Source organism: Engystomops pustulosus, chromosome 5 (assembly GCF_040894005.1).
Source record: "Engystomops pustulosus chromosome 5, aEngPut4.maternal, whole genome shotgun sequence".
NCBI lineage: Eukaryota > Metazoa > Chordata > Amphibia > Anura > Leptodactylidae > Engystomops > Engystomops pustulosus.
In genome coordinates, this window is record NC_092415.1 from 103,685,207 (window position 1) to 103,703,235 (window position 18,029).

Consider the following 18,029-nt stretch of genomic DNA (forward strand, 5'->3'; position numbering starts at 1 on the left):
ACAGACACAGACAGGAATGTGACCTGCTGTAAAATGTGGGGCTCCAGCAGTTGGGTCATACGTGGGTCCATGTGTCTGAGCCCATAGAAAGACACAAAGTGCTCGATGTTGAAAGAATGCATAGCATTCGTCCCGAAACAATGTTCATCTGCATGAGCTCTGAGATTTTAAAAAGGCGTGAGCCTTGGTAAACTTCTTGATCAACAGACTAATAAGGATGGCTGCAATTTCCTTCATCCCTCTTGGTATTGGGTATGTTTTGCCTGCCTGGGCATGTGCCAGAGAGTCATATATACCATAGCTATGAGCTGGCCTAGTTGGACCATCATTTATTTTAATTTTAGGCATAAACTAAAGTAAATTTGTCAGGACGTGAAAGGCTGTGCCATGGTGAATTTTAGAAATCTAACTTTCATGGGCCAAAGACAGGTTTTTATTCCAGAAACCATGCCACTCTAGTTCATGAGCTATATCTTGTATTTACCTATAATAAAAATACACAGTAAATCCATAGTGTATAATTTACTTTTCTTATATCCACAGTGTCATTTCGTTTAGAAAACATATATTCCCAAAGCCTCCAGTATGCCCAGCATTTGCTATAAGCATTCAATATTGCTGCGTCTTAACACTAACGTATGTATGTGCTATTACTGGTTAAACACTTGAGCAATGGAAAATATCAATTGTCTTTCCATTTACAGTTCCTGTTCGTCAGAGGTTAAACTGTTTACATTACACACAAAGGTGAAGATAGAAGAAGATAACTTTGTGTTCTAGATCAAAGTCTATATACTCAAATATGCACATATTACCCCACCTAGTATCGAAAAGATACTGTATGTCTGCTTTAAGGTGCCATTAATATTAATAAGGAATCAAAGATTTCATATATGAATTTTTTCACCAGATTGATGCTGCTCTAACTACATAAAGCATAAAATAAATAAAAAGAAGTGCCAGAAGAGAAGTGTCCACAGGGCATTGTCTCCCATGCTGGCTTCTCCCAACTTGACTTACTGGTCTATTTTTCATATATAAAATGAGCAACACCGGACACTAAAGCAAATCCATGTCTTCATCCTTTTTTGACAAAACCAGCTTCACAAATAGTATATTAACCCATTTACAGTTGTAAGTAAAAAGAGTAATTAGTAAAGGGATCAAATGACTTGTAATAAGAAACTTACAGATGACTGAGCTCCTTCTGAGCTAAACCTGTAGGCCGATGAACTGTTGTATGTTCCTATGGAGCACTGGTAATCTGGAGACCATTGGCTGCTATGTGAGTTAGAAAATGTCACACTACTTCCAGAGGTAATGGCCCCATCTTGGTAATCATCATGGTCATAATCATAATCTCCATCAGGGATAATGAGGTTTTTAAGACCCTGCAGGAAATCTGGTTGCTTTTCTGGTACACAATATGCAGTCTCTCCCCCTGATGATTTTTGAGAAACTTTTGGATCTTGTCCTTGAGGAAGTAATATATTGTTTGATTCAGCTTCAGCTGCTGGTCCAAGAGTATAATTCATGTAAGGGTCTTCTTCTGAAGAGTCATCACTGGTTCTAATACCACTTGTCCTTTGGTCAGAATGACCATGTTCACTTGGATTTGGTGAATCTTTAAATGCATCATCATCTGCTTCAAAACCCTCATCGACCTCTTCTTCAGGATAGGGCTGACCAAAGTTAAAAGTGGGCTTCTCACAGCCGGCAATGCATTTGAGATCCTCTGGTAATGTATCACTGACAGATAGAGACATTTCAATATTCTTAACGCATTCATCAATCTCATCAAAGTTCAGGGATTCAAGAAACTCTTGAGCAGCTTTGCAGGCTTCTTCCTCAAGACGTCTCAGCTCTCCATCACGGAGCTGCTGCAGCCGCTGTAAAGAAGCCTCTGTTAAGGACAATTCTTGTTTTTCCTTTATGCGTTGTAAGTCATCAATTTCTTTCTCTAATCTAAGAATTTCTTCCACCTGTTTGTTCTCTTTATGTTTTTCAATTTCTCTGATTTCTTTATCCTTCTTTTCTGCTTCCAACATGGCAAAATGTTCTTCCTGTTTTTTTGCTTCCTCAACCTACAGTCAAGATAGAAACATTATGCTCAGTTTGAAGAAATAAACGCCAATGTTAAATATTTTTTGGAATGAATGAATTTCTTTAAGTAGTATTCTCACAATATGCTATAAGGCTCTATTATTTATCATCATCATAAAATCCTTTACACAATGAGGTGAAATCCACACATTAGCTGAACAAACACAGAAATATGAAAAGGCCCGCAAGACAGAACATGAGAATGATCAAACAGAGAACAATTGATGTCAAGTAAACAACACCAGGTCACCCCCGCAACAAGATACAACCAGATCTTACTAGCTCAGCACTTTATACTGCATATGTTACAACTACTATATACTGAAATGTTCCAGAAGGAACAGAGGAATTTTACTATTTGTTGCTTCTGATAAATTGTTAATATTTTACAATCTGCAATCTTTAATGTGAACTCGAAAGCTGAGTTAAAGGGGTTGGCCTTGTGGAGGGGGGCAGGATATTTGGTAATTTACCAATATACATCTATTAATTCTTCTGTTCTGCTTTGTCATGGTTTTCCTATAGAAATCAGTGGGTGTAAACTGAACCACTTAAAGAAATGCTATACATTGCATCATTATTATAAAATATTGTAGCAGACAGGCAGAATAACTTGATAATAACTTTTCAATAACTTTATATATATAACTGTAGCTGCTGTGTACTATATCAGATAGAAATAGTTTGATCTAGATATATTTAGATGAGGTTGGTCTGGGTTGAACAAGTTTTCTGTGAGCCTAAAGTGTCCATGTAATATTTTCCCATATGTAAAGAGTATGGACATCTATTGAAGCTATATGGTCCTGGATTTAGTAAAATCGAATCAATGAATCCAGCTTATTCATTTTATTGTAGTATATTAACATATAATCTGTTTTGTGCATCAATTATTTAAATAGTTTTCCAAACTTTTGCTTGCACTCATCATGGAAACTTTCTGGGGTTACGAATCTGTCTTGGTCATGTCATGGAGAGCACTAATAATTGTAGGTACCGTAGCTATAAATGAGCCAATAGTCTGAGTCATCATTACATGTCCAAGGTATATTTCTGACCCATTAAGATAAACACTTAGGCCTTTCATTTAATAACCTCCAAAATCTTTAAAATCATAAAGAATTGATACACAAAATATTTTAGAAAGTTGCAAGGTTATTTAAGGGAAACCTGACTTGTATGTGTAGTGCTTTCTGCAGAGAGTATGGGAAGAGCATGGGAACAGGAAGAGCAGCTGAGAAGATTGATAAGAAAATTCATCCAAGGGGAAAATTATTATAATATCATACAATATGCAAGAATTTAAGTAAAAAAACCACATTATACTGAATACGGCCCACAAGATTATATATTGTTTTGCTCAGCCCCTTCTGTGCTCAACATATGACTACTACTTTACAGATAACACTTAATGGGAGTTTTGACCAAAGCTGCAGACAGTGTTAGGCATTTCCCTGGAGAGCTGGGTTATCTTGTGAGTAACTTGCGTTCATTATCCAGGAATTTAGCTGGACTTTGTGCAATGAGGTGCACTCCTGTGTGAGCCCCTCTCCACTGAGTAAGAGCAGTAGCAGGCTTCTCAGCAGATAGGGGCTGGGGAGTAGTTTAATAGCAGACATCAAAGAACACAGCAGTTTAATGACACTTTCCCTGTGCTCCAAGTCCAACTACAGTCCTGGAATATAAATACACATACTTCATTATAATAAAAGTTTACTAAATTACAACATTGAAATGAAGTTCAGTATACTGGCCAAATAAAATTAACATCATTTAATAACACTATCTTATACCCTTGGGATGACACAAAGACACTCTAGAGGAGGTGACAATAATCACAGACTTTCTACTTTGATCTCCCCTTTACTTATTTTGCCCAAGCGGAGACAATTGGCAAAAAAAAAGTAATATATATTATAAAATTATTATGAAATACTTTGACATATTTTGATTAACTTTTAGACCATTAGCAATTATTTTTTCACAATGTTGGTTTAAACTTATTTTTTTGTTTAGCGAATTAGACAAATAATAGCCTACATGTTTATGTTGCTGTGTGTTTTTCAATTGCTTATAAATGTGTCACATATCAAGTTAAATGTCAAGCCAGGAATTAACTGAGATCAGTGTCAGCATAAGGTTTTTCAACAACCAAGATTATTTCCAAGTGCACGCTTATAGAAAGATAGTTAATAGCAGGTCACATAAATATATATATATATATATACACACACACACACACATGTGCGCCTGGACAACAAAAATGCAAAGTATAATGCAAATAAGTATAATGCATTATCAATGTTGCTGGAAAGGTTAGGGAAAGCAGACATTTTTGTATCAGATAATTGCTTACTTGCTTAGCTAGTACTTCTGCCTCCTGTCTTTGTCTTTCTCTGTAAGAGGAAAGTGGAGATTAGAAGGGGCATTTTTCAGTGGTACACCATTTGCATACCGAATGAAGTTTCATTGATTTTACAACATGTCCTATGCAGGGAAGAGTCTTCCTATAGTGACTGCAAGAAACATTAAAGCATGTGTGTAATTCATATTGTCCATCTATTTGTATGTAAATGACAGATATAAATCATTTAACAATAAGAAACGTTATTTTCTATAATGACTATATATCGGTTACTCTAAAAAGTTACATGGAAATCACAGCTTAATGACTGAATACCGGCTAATGTTTAGTATCATAGATGTTCCAAGATAGATCTATGTCCAACAAGCAATATATGTACATAATATATAATGAACTATTATATTATTTTCTGACTGTGCCTAGGTATTCTGCATCTCATACCTTTCTTCAGCTTCTCTCTTTAGGCTTTCTTCTTCTTCTTCTTTTTTCTTTCTTTCTTCCTCTTTCCTCAACTGTTCTTCCTCTTGCCGTCTCCTCTCTTCTTCCTCCCTTCTTTTTCTCTCTTCTTCTTCCTTCCGTTTCTGCTCCCGAAGCTGCCTGTATGTACGACGGGCTATCTGCCCACGCAGCTGTTTCTGGAAGGTCACAGCTGCTTTTTTAAGACGTAAAAACTTTGTCCTCCACAAGAAAGCCCGGTAGTTCTTCTGTATTACAACAATGCAATGAAGCACCTTTCTGTACTGCTTTCTATAGAAAGAAAGGACAGAGGCTTGTTCTTCAAATCAGAATCGATAAGCATTAATCCATCCTCTTTATGCATAGCATTTACAGCAAGTGTCAAGATGTCACAGCCGCAATATAAATCACATTCACAGTAGGAAGCATGCAAGCTCCGTGCAGAGTCTGAATCCAGGCTAAGCTGATGTTAAACACAGCCGTATCTTTCTTTCTCTTGACATGACGATGTTTTGGAAGAGGGAGAATGAGCTCTGATATATCCCATGCTTACAGAAAAAGTAATTACACGCAGCAGGATGCCTTTCTGGGTGACATATTGGCCTATATGTCCAGCTAGCATTCATATGCACATGAAAAGGGATTAGCTCATTATGCAAACAGCTATTGAGCTGCCCACTATTGACTTTGAGAAGCCATACAAAAGTAAACAGATGTGTGCTATTGGTCTGGATTTAATACATTATGTATGACACTGTGTTAACCAGTGATTTCAGCGGCATCGGGGCAGTACTTTGTGTTACTATTATTGCTCATAATTTGCTAATAAAAAGCTAAAAAGATGTGTGAGGCTGAATATACAGAAATAATCTTATTAAGGAAACTGATTTTATTGAAGATAAATGTTCCTTAAAATGCCTTTCCAATAATGGCACTCCACTAATGGCACTACAAAAACACTAATGGCAATACAGCCATCATAAAACAAAATGGATACAACTAATATCTTTACAGTATGTTATTTAAATCTTAGATCATTTTATCAAATATAGGTAACCCAATAAAAAATAAATGACATCATCATATTGTAACAACAATATTTTAAAATGTTACATATATTGCCCCAATTCCCAAATTTTTAGCTGTTGTATAAACTTTGAAGCTAGTGTTCCTTTAAATGTGCTTTGTTTCCACGTTCTTTACATTTATCAAAGAGTTATGAATAAGGTAAATGTGATGTCTTTCACTTACCTTGCCACAAAGCCCATGATGTGTGATTGTATTATCAAGGCTGCCTTATAGACCTCCACTTCACGCTGCTTTTCCAGTTTTTGCTCCAATGACTCACGCAGAAACACCTTGGAAAACACAAAATTAACAGCAATGTGTAATGTAATTATATTTTCTTTTGCTTGACCATGCGATGGGTACATGGGATACTAAATCTCCCCTATACTTCTTCTACAGTAAAAGGTAAGGCTACACCAGCTGGACCACTACCAATGGACCTTGCTTCTTGCTAGCAAATGTAACTTTGTTTTTTCAAGATATGTGAGACTTTATCTTGATACCATAGTTTTAATAATTACATGTTTAAAATTTGCCATTAATTGACTACAAATGTGAAAAAAGAAGGTTTTTTGTCATTTTTCCAATTACAGTGTTTTTTTAAAAAGTAGTAACTTTTACTAAACTTTGTTATAAATATGTACAGCATTATTCAATCAACCTTTCCCAGGTTCAGCTACAGATGCAGAAGGCGCATGCAAAGTGAGTGTTTCCTGCAGTTACTTCTATATTCTCCCTTTTGCTGACCGTCTGAAGGGGGGTACATTTCAAACACCTATATCTCCTGAACCAATGCACCTAGAAATATTAAACAGCATAGTTTTCCCTTTCATATGATGTATGGATTGTTTATGGATGTTCAACAGAATCGGATATATCCACTCTTAAAGTTACAATCGGCAAAAAAAAAAAAGCTGTACATATAAATCTACTTTTTAAGTACAACTTTAATGGTGGATATCTCTGGCTCTATAAAGCATCCATCCATATACCATTAAAGCATCCATTACTATTAAAGGAGAGATTCTCCTGTTTAATTTGACAGAGTTGTGTTTCTAGATGCTAGGGTTCAGGAGATATAGGTGTTTGAAGTTGGCCACTGTCATGACGTAAAAAAACATCCTTTCTGGAATCTGCCACAGTATGGAGATTACTGGGGTGAGCGCATGCTCATCTGAATAAGGCCTCAAACTGTCACTCTCCTACTCCACAGGCTTTGGCTGCGTTTAGGAAATACTTGTTTATTTAATATTTGCCTTGGATACATTTTTGTAACAACCCCATTTAAATTAACTTATTTAAAAAATCTTAAATCCATCTTAGTTATTGATATAAATTTAGGCATGCAAAATAATCTAAGACACTGTTATACCTCAAAGCCTCAAAAATATACGTAAAAATAATGCCTGCTATAGTGGTATTGAGGATGAAATGTGACTTCTGTTGAGCATTCACACAATCTGAGTATCTGTATATTAAGTGACATTTATGTCCGCTATATACACAAAATATTATTACCTTCAGCATACACACCTCTTTTATCATAAAGTACCTCTTGATATTCTGACTGTCATGTATAATAGGAAATACAAATAATTGAGAACAAGTAATTCAGTTGGTTTTCTGGTTTGCCCAGAACAGAGATTTCTTTTTACTGAATTGTAAAGTGTAATTTGAGTACATTGGCAGCCAAGATTTATTGGCCCTTTCATACAAAAAGGCCATAAATTACTGTTTGTTACACTCCTGACCTGCTGCTGTTCTTTCCTGATGCAAAGGGTGGAGTATTACCTTGGTCTTGCCAAGCTGCCATTCAGTATCTGTTGTGTCATGAAGATGGAGTAAAGTCTCACACTTGCCTTTTAAATCATCAGGAAGGGACATATTTCTCATTAAAACTTTATACCTGGAAAAAACAAACAAAATGGTTTACAATAACTAAATAAATAGTATAAGTTCAATATAACTTACATACTTAATTCTACCTATCTCAATTGCATTTTTACGACTGTATGTATGAAAATTCCCAAGAGAAGGGTTGTCACCTTCTCTCACTTCCAAGCTGGGGGCAAACAATCATAAGGCCAGAAATGCATAGGCAACTGAACAGCAGATGTCTAGCATGCAGAAAACACTTATGTACAGATCATCCATTAGTATTCTGTTTTGGCAGGCTAGTACTGCAGCCAGCAGCAAAAATATCCCCACCAAGTGAAGTTGATCATATATTTTAACAGTGTGGTAGACATCTGCTCATAAATAGATCAATGATCATCTAGAGTGGAGCACAGAAGAGCAGACTTGGCCTAATGATTATCTTAACATCCACTAAAACAAATGTGCATTGATGGCAATATCATACAGCAATAATGACCACATTATACAACAGTCTGCAAATGTAAGTACAATATAAAATGAACCACAACAGTGATACATATATATATATATATATATATATATATATATATATATATATATATATATATATATATATCACCTTGCAAATGTTCAAAATATATGCAATAAATAAAATGCTCTCACCTAAAATAAAAATCATGGAAAGGTCTTCTTACAGGAAAACCAGCTCTGCGGATCCTTACAGTTTCAAGCATTCCTGAATACCTTAACTGGTTGAGGACTACTGTCTGGTCAAACTGGTCTGGCATCTGTAAAAATAAGTAGGAAAAATAGCACATTGACAACAGTATTGATCATGTATTATTATTTCATAAAATATGCTAAGACGTTGCAGGAATAAAAGAATAATATACACTGAACAAATAAAGAAAGAACCAACAAAAGCCTAAAATATAATTACAAAATAACATAACAAGCAGTACAAGTTAATAGAAGAAACATATAGGAGCAAAGTATTTCCATGTCTACTTGGTCTCAAATCATCCTTCATCCTTACTGCATGCGCTTTCATACTAAAATCTCAGTGAATTCCTTCTCACATGCATCAAAAAAGCTCTCTAAGGTGTCATAAGGTAGGGGGAGCAGTGAGTTATAATAGAAAAGTCTCTAGCAAGCAGCTGCGAGTGCACTACAAACTCACAGACAGATATGACTAAAAACAGAGTTATTCCTGGTGTATATAAACTCAATTACTCATTTTTGCTATTTGTTAATAGGTTACATACCGTACACTTAAAATGCAACAATAGAGATTTCTAAGAAAACATAACAGTATTATACCTAAATATTATACAAAACAATAAAAGCTAATATTTTTTAGCCTCTGTATAGCTCCCACCAAAAAATTAATCAGATCTCAATGCAATATGTTTAACATACGAACAATAATAAATATAGAATTTCAGCTCCTTATATGATGCAAAAACTTAGCCCTGTGTAAAGCAAAAGCACTCCTTATTTGTATATATCCAAAGGAAACCATTACTTTACCTTGGGTGCTAAATAGCTGGCAGCAACTGGCGTTAAATTTGTCCGCTGACTTACATTTACATGGAGAACAAGCTGCAGAATGACCTGAGCCAGTGAAATGAAGAGGCTGGGATATAATGAACACTAGAGCCATGCTTTACATGTCCTCTGTATCCATAGTAACATTTGCCTATCTAAGGAGGGGGATTGTAGCTCTATGAACATCTTTAAGGGGCCTCTTTGACCTACAGAAGTCAATGGGAACTAAACGAGTGGTTTCTATCTGTGTCTCTATATTTTCACTAAATTTTTCAAAAGTAGGAGACATCTTATGTTGCCTGTCTCTAAACCAACTTGTTCTCCCTTGTGCTTGATTTGATTGACATGGTTATTTCTTGTATGTATCATAAATCTGGCATGTTATCTATGTGATCAATGTGACACTAAGTATTCTCAGAATAAGTACCAAGCCTTGGCCTCTTGACACACTGCAATAGCTACAGAAAATGCTGCATAACTGTCCAAACCAGGTAGCTTGCTTTAACCAGTGTACATACTATTAGATTAATGGGAAGAACAATGTTATGACAAGATTTATAGAGCCATAAAATTGTAACATGTACACTAACTTGATAAGATCATCCAATAATCAAGGATGATAGGATTGAATTAAATTACTGTATTTTTCAGACTATAAGGCGCACAAAAAATCCTTTGATTTTCTCAGAAATCAAAGGTGCGCCTTATATATGAACTGTACTTACAGACAACAGCTGCCTTCAACTGTGCACAGGTCTGCCACCTACTGGACATTCCTTATAATGAGGTGCGCCTTATATATGAACCTAGATGTTTTAGCAGGCATTTATTGGTGGTGCGCCTTATAATCCGGTGCGCATTGTAATCCAAAAAATACGGTATGTAAAATGGTCCAATAGGCCAATAGGCAAGACTTCATTAAAAACAAATAACTAATATATACTTTGGGATAGCTTGTACAACATACTACTGAATGGCACGACACCAATACCTAGAGATAATGGCAAAACAAGTAGTAGAAGAATTTGGAATCAACCAAAGCAAAATAAAAATTCCCTAACTCATTTGCTCAAACATTTTGTGTCCTTTTGCACTTGTAAGCCACAATCTACATATATACAAGAATATTTATGAAACATATTTAAGGCAAACCAATATGTCCTGCATAAAATGTGTCTCCAAAGGCAACCTCACATGATAGTAATAACATATGTGCAAGACACTAAGACAGCAATTAACAGTCTCATTTACACAAACTCTTATTCTGGTAATGAAAGTCAATAATTTCCAGGTTTATCTTAGACAAATAGTTGTCCTTAAAGATCCCACATGACATGATGAGTGAAAAACAATAAGAATGTGCATGACAATCTCTAATTTTTATCCCAAACTGCCCAATATCTAGCAATCTTGAAATGCCTTCTAATTGTAAATCAGCATTGCATGTACTTGCTCGCAAATGATGAGCAACTCATTCGCTGTCAGAATTTATGAAAAATATCTTATTGTCTCCATGACCATCAATACATCCATGAGCATCTGCACCATAGTTGACAACACATTTACCGGCACTCTTTGCATGACAGCAGAACCTCGGCAAGAGAGTGAACCTTGAGTGAAAGGGGCTCATTTACTAAGGGCCCGTGGACCGATATTCCGATGATTAGGCCCATTTAAAAGGGTATTGTGGCACACGCGATCGGATTTTGGTGCAATCTCGCCGGCTTTCATGCAATACAAAGCCGATCCGACGGATTCGGACTGAGCACGGGATTTAACATTTAAATTGTGTCGCAAGACAATGCACTTACATGCACCAGGAAGAAGAAGGTTAACCTCTGGCGGACCTGAGCGAGTGAGCGACACATGCAGGAAATAAGGCGCACGATCTTAGTGAATCGTGGCGGAGTCCATGTGTTTATAATATGATCTAATGTCCAACCAATTAAAAATTTTAAGAATGATTCACTTTAGCACTGTATGGCCACTGCGTCTTCTATCCTCCACTACTGTCTACAATCATCAGTCTCCAAGATGACTAGATGAGGGATAGATTAACATGATAAACAGACCATCAGGCAACTACTATGTGGCATCTGCTGCTCCATGGTGACTTTATGTCTTTACAATAGATTGCACTGGCGATAATTTGATTAAAGGCAAGTGAAGCATAAAATTACATCTATTCATCTATTTCATATCATAACAAAATGTATAGCTACACTATTTTTCTTTCTAAATTTTATCTGTTTTACATCTATTTTTCTATTACATAGGGAATTTTTATAGTTTCATATTTATTTATCTTTCTGTTCTCTGATTTCAAACAAATTCAAGCTGCTAAATTGTTGCATAAATCACATTTTATCTTAGAGGTTGCAGCAAAACCTTTAGAAAGTTGTGAACAAAACTGTTTTTGCATTATATCGGACGCATAACCGCAAAAGTATTTAATCGTGCAATAAAGCTCCATAATTCTTAATTCCAAACCTGTATCTTTAAAATAATCCTTGTGGTGTGTAAACTTAGGTTGACATGTATATATTTGTTCTGTCTGGTGATAACGCACATGTCAAACTACTATTTGCTAGACAGCGAAGATCCGATTGTTTACAGAGCATTGATACAATAGCTACAATCTGAGAGTAGAGAAAAAGACTTCTCAGGGACACAAATTGCATCAAATCTTGAATAGAAGCTAGATTTATTTGGTGACTTTGCTCCAGCAGAGCCTGGAAACAAGGATGAGGTTTACACAAGGAGCTGTTAATCTATGATGTGTGAAAGGGCGAGTCACCATTATCATAAAACAAAATCCTATCACCAAGAAGCAATGTGACAGACCAGAAAGATTTCATGATTTAGATATCTGCAATAGAGCTTGATATATATTCGGAGTTTTAATAAAAGATGTCATAGTGGTCAAAATGTCAACTGTTTATCCATCTCTATACTGGTTGTGTAGTTATACTATAGACCATGATATCCCCATTAAAGGGGTTTTCCCCTTGAAAGAAATTGTTAAAATTTCATTCCCCTGGTGATGCTTAAGCAATAAAAATAATTTTATTTTTTATTGTTGGTTTAGCTCCAATTATCAGTGGTGGTCAGTGTTAAATTCCAGAGTGTGGGCAGAGAGAGACTCTCTAACCAGACAGTTCATGATTCCTCTGTGCTATGAGATGCTGTGTGCTGACAATGTGCTTAGATAATCAGGATACAGGTTTATATACACTTTAATTTAGCTTCTGAACATTCACTAGTATCTGACACATAGAAAGAAAGATGAGACAGATCAGAGATAAGAAATGATGAGATCCACAAGGTGCATATTACACATGACATTCTCCACTCTGCTTTCCTAGAGATAACATACACAGCTCTGCTATATGTCTGCTACCCCTTCCCCTGGATAAAGACCTTCTCTGTCTGTAGCTTGTAGCTTTCCTCTCCTCACAATGTTGTTGGTGGCCGGAGGGAAGTCAGTCTGTGTGTGTCTGGGTGAGCTTGTCCTGGAAAGCAGCGTGGGGGGCTAGAGGCAGAGAGCATCTCAGTCTTGTCTTTGTGGGGATACCCCTTTAAGGCTGTCATTGAAAGTGTGCAGAGCATTACCCAAACATAAACACTAAACTTCACAGATGTGTTTTGTGAATGAATACAGGACATGCTGCTAGTATATTGGGGAACCTACATTTTGCTAAAGTCAGATCCAACCTATAAAACTGAGATGGCATATCCAAAAAAAAACCTAATAATTCTGAATATGGTGAATATGAAGAAGGGTTCCATCCAATGTTACCTACTATTTCTTTGTTCATCTTAATGTCTCTTCATGGTAGCCACCTCAGACAGTTTATTGACATCACTTTTTTTTTAGGAACAAAGCCTGGTGCCTATCTGACATGCACTTACACAGGTCATTTGCCATACCAAGAGGTAGCCTGTAGTCCTAAGCAAAATGATACATTACCCTCTTTCTTGTGGATATAATGATCTTGTATGTGCCCCGTTGAAAATACTGTGCTATAATCATTTTTCTTGAACAAGCAATATCCCCAGGACCTGCATTATGAGACTGTCACCATTGAAGAACAGAGAAATTGTGGTTACGGTCAATAGCACATATATTAGGGACAGAAAACACAGTGTACTCTCTTTATCTGTTACCAATAACTGAACAGGCAGTCCTTTTCTTATGTGTCTGATAAATGCAGGGTGACTATTCAGGGCAATAATACAAAACCTCCCAAATCACAAAGCCACGGTTTTGAATACAAGCAGCCATTGAAATATCTAGGTCATTCTGGGGAAGACTGAATCTACAGTATCTTTTGACAGTTTCTGTATCCGAGCTGACTGCAAATAATACCAGGATGTGTTATGTGGTTATACAACCTGTATGACTGCAGGTTATGGATGGCATTATGGTGCACCAGGCTATAGACACATGACTGGAATTATGGTCAGTTATTATTTTATTATGGTGTGGTAATCGTTAAATAGGACTTTGTGGCTTGTGGTAAAAATGACTGTGGTCACTATGAATGTCATTATGAGTAAACATTAGCTGTGGGAATTCTGGCTAAGAACTAGAAAGGTGTGGTATAATTTGGTGCTATGGGCACTAAACCCTTATATGTAGAACTGATTTTGTTGGTGTTTTGACATGCAGTTTATATATCTCAGTACCGGTGTTTTTATTACTGTCCCAATAAATAAGACATTTTATTACAATGTCCCTGAAATAAGACTCTTTTCACACAAAATCTAATATAATATACTGTATATGCCGGGAAAGTCACTGATACACTGATACATTCGTAAAATGGGCCAAAAGCCCCTATTGGAGGGAACTTTTCATCAGGATTTCACATTTTACACAATGACAGGTTCCAATAGGCTGTTTAATGCTAATTACCAATCTTCTATTATTAGTTCCACTCAATTTTAAAAGTATATAAAAGTATACCTGGCTCCCTGTCAGCAAAGAGGAACAATATATGGCAGTGTCTGTGCAACGGTGCAAGTCCTTGTGTTATCACTAGAGATGAGCGAACATACTCGTCCGAGCTTGATGCTCGTTTGAGCATTAGTGTACTCACAACTGCTCGGTGCTCGGACGAGTATTTCACCCGCTTGAGAAAATGTCATCTCGCAGCCTTTAAATATTTGGCGGCCAGAAACAGAGCCAATCACAAGCCATGAGACTCTGCACTCCACCCAGCATGACGTGGTACCCTTACACGTAGATAGCAGTGGTTGGCTGGCCTGATCAGGTGACCCTGGGATAGACTAGCCCCTGCCCGCGCTGCTCGGATCATTCTCTGTCTGGATGCCGTTAGGGAGAGAGCTGCTGCTGCTGCAGGGATAGTGTTAGGATATTATATTAGCTTACTGTTAGGCAGGAGCGATTCTACAAGAACCCAACAGCCCTTCTTAGGGCTACAATAGTATCTATATATATTTTTTTTATTTGCTTGTGGCTGGGCTTGCTGGCACTAGTAGTGCAGCTACTACCATATTGTGACGAATTTGCAGGGACACTTGCGAACGTTTATTTTGGCTCTTAGTGACACACATATCCATTTCAAACAGCTAAGTGGGACAATTTATTGGAGGTTTGATTGAATTGGGCACAGCCTTGACGATTTTTTTTTTTTTCAAAAGTGAAAGTCACAACACAAAATCCCTTTGTGTGCTGTAAGTGGTGCAAATGCAATTTCATCTAGCTTAGTCTGCCTGCTACTGTTTAGCAAGCTAGTCTCCAGAAATCCCAATCCACATTCTCTCTGCCTGTGAAGCGCATTGTACGTCACGTGTGGCATAATCTAATACGTTTTTTTGTTTACATTAGTGTCATCACCATGCTGTTGCCCATAATTTTGGCATAATGGTGCGATTAAGCAGCCTCAGAGGCATCCATGCATGCTGCCCCTGCTGTTTCCTGTCCATTTCCGTGGCGTTTCCATCATTTTCTGAGGTTTCCAAGTTTTTGGCCAAGCTTCCCTGTGCAGAGCCTTGGTCCCCTTGAAAAATGCTTGAGTCGAATAACGTTCGTCTCGAATAACGAGCACTCGAGCATTTTAGTGCTCGCTCATCTCTAGTTATCACCGCTCTTCCCCCCCCTTCCTGCTTCCTCTTCCCTCATACTGACAGGAGCTGAACCTCTGCTAAAAGCAAAGCCTTGTCAACTCTGTCTGCATGGGGGGTGAGCTAGTAGAGCTAGGAAAGCAGTCATAACACAGGGACTGGAACCCTTGCAGAGACACTCCTGTGACTCGCTCCTCTTTGTTAGCAGGGAGCCAGGTATCCTTTTATATACTTTGCAAAGCTGAGTGGAACTAAGAATGTTTATTATAAAAAAAACATTGATAATTAGCATTAAACAGCCTTTGGGATCCTGTCATGTGGTCAAAATGTGAAATCTTATTAACAGTTCCCTTTCAGGCAAATGCATGCTATTGTAAACCTACAGACTGTAATATTCCATAAAGAACATTGTGCATGTTTGCTTCTTGTCTAACATTTACCAAGAATCTTTGGCTACGACATTCCTTTTCCTGACAACTGACGAAAAAGCAGTCATGACTAGCTCTCCCAAAATTAGCATGTTCCACTGATTTACACCTAATATGTCTGGATTCCTATATCTGTCCAAAAAAATATCTGTATCTCTTTAAGTGTATATTTAGTGATGGTGCCAGGACGACAGAGGAATGAAATCATTTGACAGCCCTAAAAATGGGACATGACTGTTTAACTATCAGGTTTCTAAAATTCATTTGTACTATGACATATGTTTCTGTAGTAGTAAATGGTATTTTAACTCCTTAGCGCTCTGCGCCGTAGCTGTACTGTGCTGAGTCCCGCGAATAGCGCTCAGCGCAGTAAAGCTACGGCGCAGAGACGATGCCGGTTCAGCGCTGCACGACAACCGAACCGGCATCGTTAGCCGCGGGATTTCAGCGGTAATTTACCACTGACATCCCCGGCTAACACCTGCGGTCGGAGTGGTCAACGCGACCGCGGCATTTAACATGCCTTCTGGGGGTCTTTACCCCACGATCGCCCCCCCCCCCCGCACCGTTTTCGGGGGGGGGGGGGGGGCGATCGCTGTTTCGGCACCTCTGGGGTCCGATCGGGACCCCAGAGAAGCCTGGAGGGTTTACCTTTGAGATGGCGTCTGTGATGTCATCTTAAAGGCAAAGTGTCAGCCTATGCATCTGCATAGGCTGGCACTGATAATACCCTGCAATACATTAGTATTGCAGAGTATTATCAAGAACAAGCAATCAGATGATTGCTTGTTCATATCCCATGGTGGATCATGTAAAAAAATTTAAAAAAAAATGTTTTTCAATAAAAAATTACTTTATAAATCACTAAAAATGCCCATAAGCCCCAAAACATATAGACATATAACGCTCAAAAAAGTCTAAATCATAACACAAACCCCACATATATAGTATCACCGCGTCCGTAACAATCCACAGAATAAAACTAAATAACTATTGAACCCATATGATGAACGCCGTAAAAAAAAAACCTTAAAAACCCGCCCAAAATTATGATTTTTACCTATTATATCCCACTAAAAATGCAATAAAAAGTGATCAACAAAACATATGTACTCCAGAATGATACTGTTGCAAAGAACAACATGTCCCACAAAAAACAAGCCATCAACCAGCTCTGTAGCCAAAAACGTAACAATGTTATGCCACTTGGAATGATAGATTTTTCCCCACATTAGGGTTTTATTTGGCAAATTTAGTAAAACATAAGAAAAAATATTCATGTCTGGTATCCCCGTAATCGTATCGACCCATAGAATAAAGATAACATGATTATTTAGCTATACGGTGAACACAAAAAAAAAAAAAAAAAGTAAAAAAATCCAGTACAGAATTGATGCTTTTCTACTCATGACCTCAAAAAAAGTTCCTAAATTTTCAACAATAGGTGATACCAACCCCAAAATGGTAACACTGGAAAAAGCATCTCGTCCCGCAAAAAAAATGCCGTCACATGGCCCAAATAACCGAAAAGCGAAAATTTTATAGCCTTCAAAAGGGGGCAACGAGAAAACTAAAATCCTGGCAGCTGCAGGGTGCTCCTTCCCTTCTGCGCCTCGCTGTGCCCCCATAACACAAGTAACGGCCACGTATGGGGGGTCGCTGCACTCAGGAGAAATTGTAGAACAAATTTTATGGTGAGCTTTCTCTTTTTATCTTTTGAAAATGTGTAAATTTTAGGGCTAAATGAACGTATAACCGACAAAATTTGACCATTCTAAATTTCACCGCCATTTTGATTCAATTACTATGAAGATCTCAAGGGGTTAACAATCTTTGTAAATGCTGTTTCTGATAGCTTGAGGGGTGCAGATTTGAAAATGGGTTGGTTATATAGGGGGTTTTTGTTGCTAAATATGTAAAATTTGATTTCAAACAGTATTTATCCCCAAAATAGTCAATTCTTAAAATAGGGAAAATCCCTATTCGATTTGTAGGCCGCGTGACGTCAAAATAAATTATCCAAACATTTAAAAAATTATGAAAATGTAAAGTAGACAAATGGGAAATGTTATTCTGCAATTTATTTAGGTGGT

General features: G+C 37.3%; 1 protein-coding gene across 1 annotated transcript in view; it reads right to left on the reverse strand.

Annotated features, from left to right (window-relative positions):
• MYO10 (myosin X) overlaps positions 1-18,029 on the reverse strand; it is a 71,885-nt gene that overhangs the window by 24,062 nt on the left and 29,794 nt on the right. Inside the window, exons 17-22 of the mRNA XM_072154760.1 lie at positions 8,534-8,658; positions 7,784-7,898; positions 6,176-6,282; positions 4,910-5,215; positions 4,460-4,499; positions 1,191-2,084 (exon numbers count right to left, since the gene is read on the reverse strand). Of these exons, the coding sequence (XP_072010861.1) occupies positions 1,191-2,084; positions 4,460-4,499; positions 4,910-5,215; positions 6,176-6,282; positions 7,784-7,898; positions 8,534-8,658 (1,587 nt within the window). The remainder of the gene's footprint in view (positions 1-1,190; positions 2,085-4,459; positions 4,500-4,909; positions 5,216-6,175; positions 6,283-7,783; positions 7,899-8,533; positions 8,659-18,029) is intronic.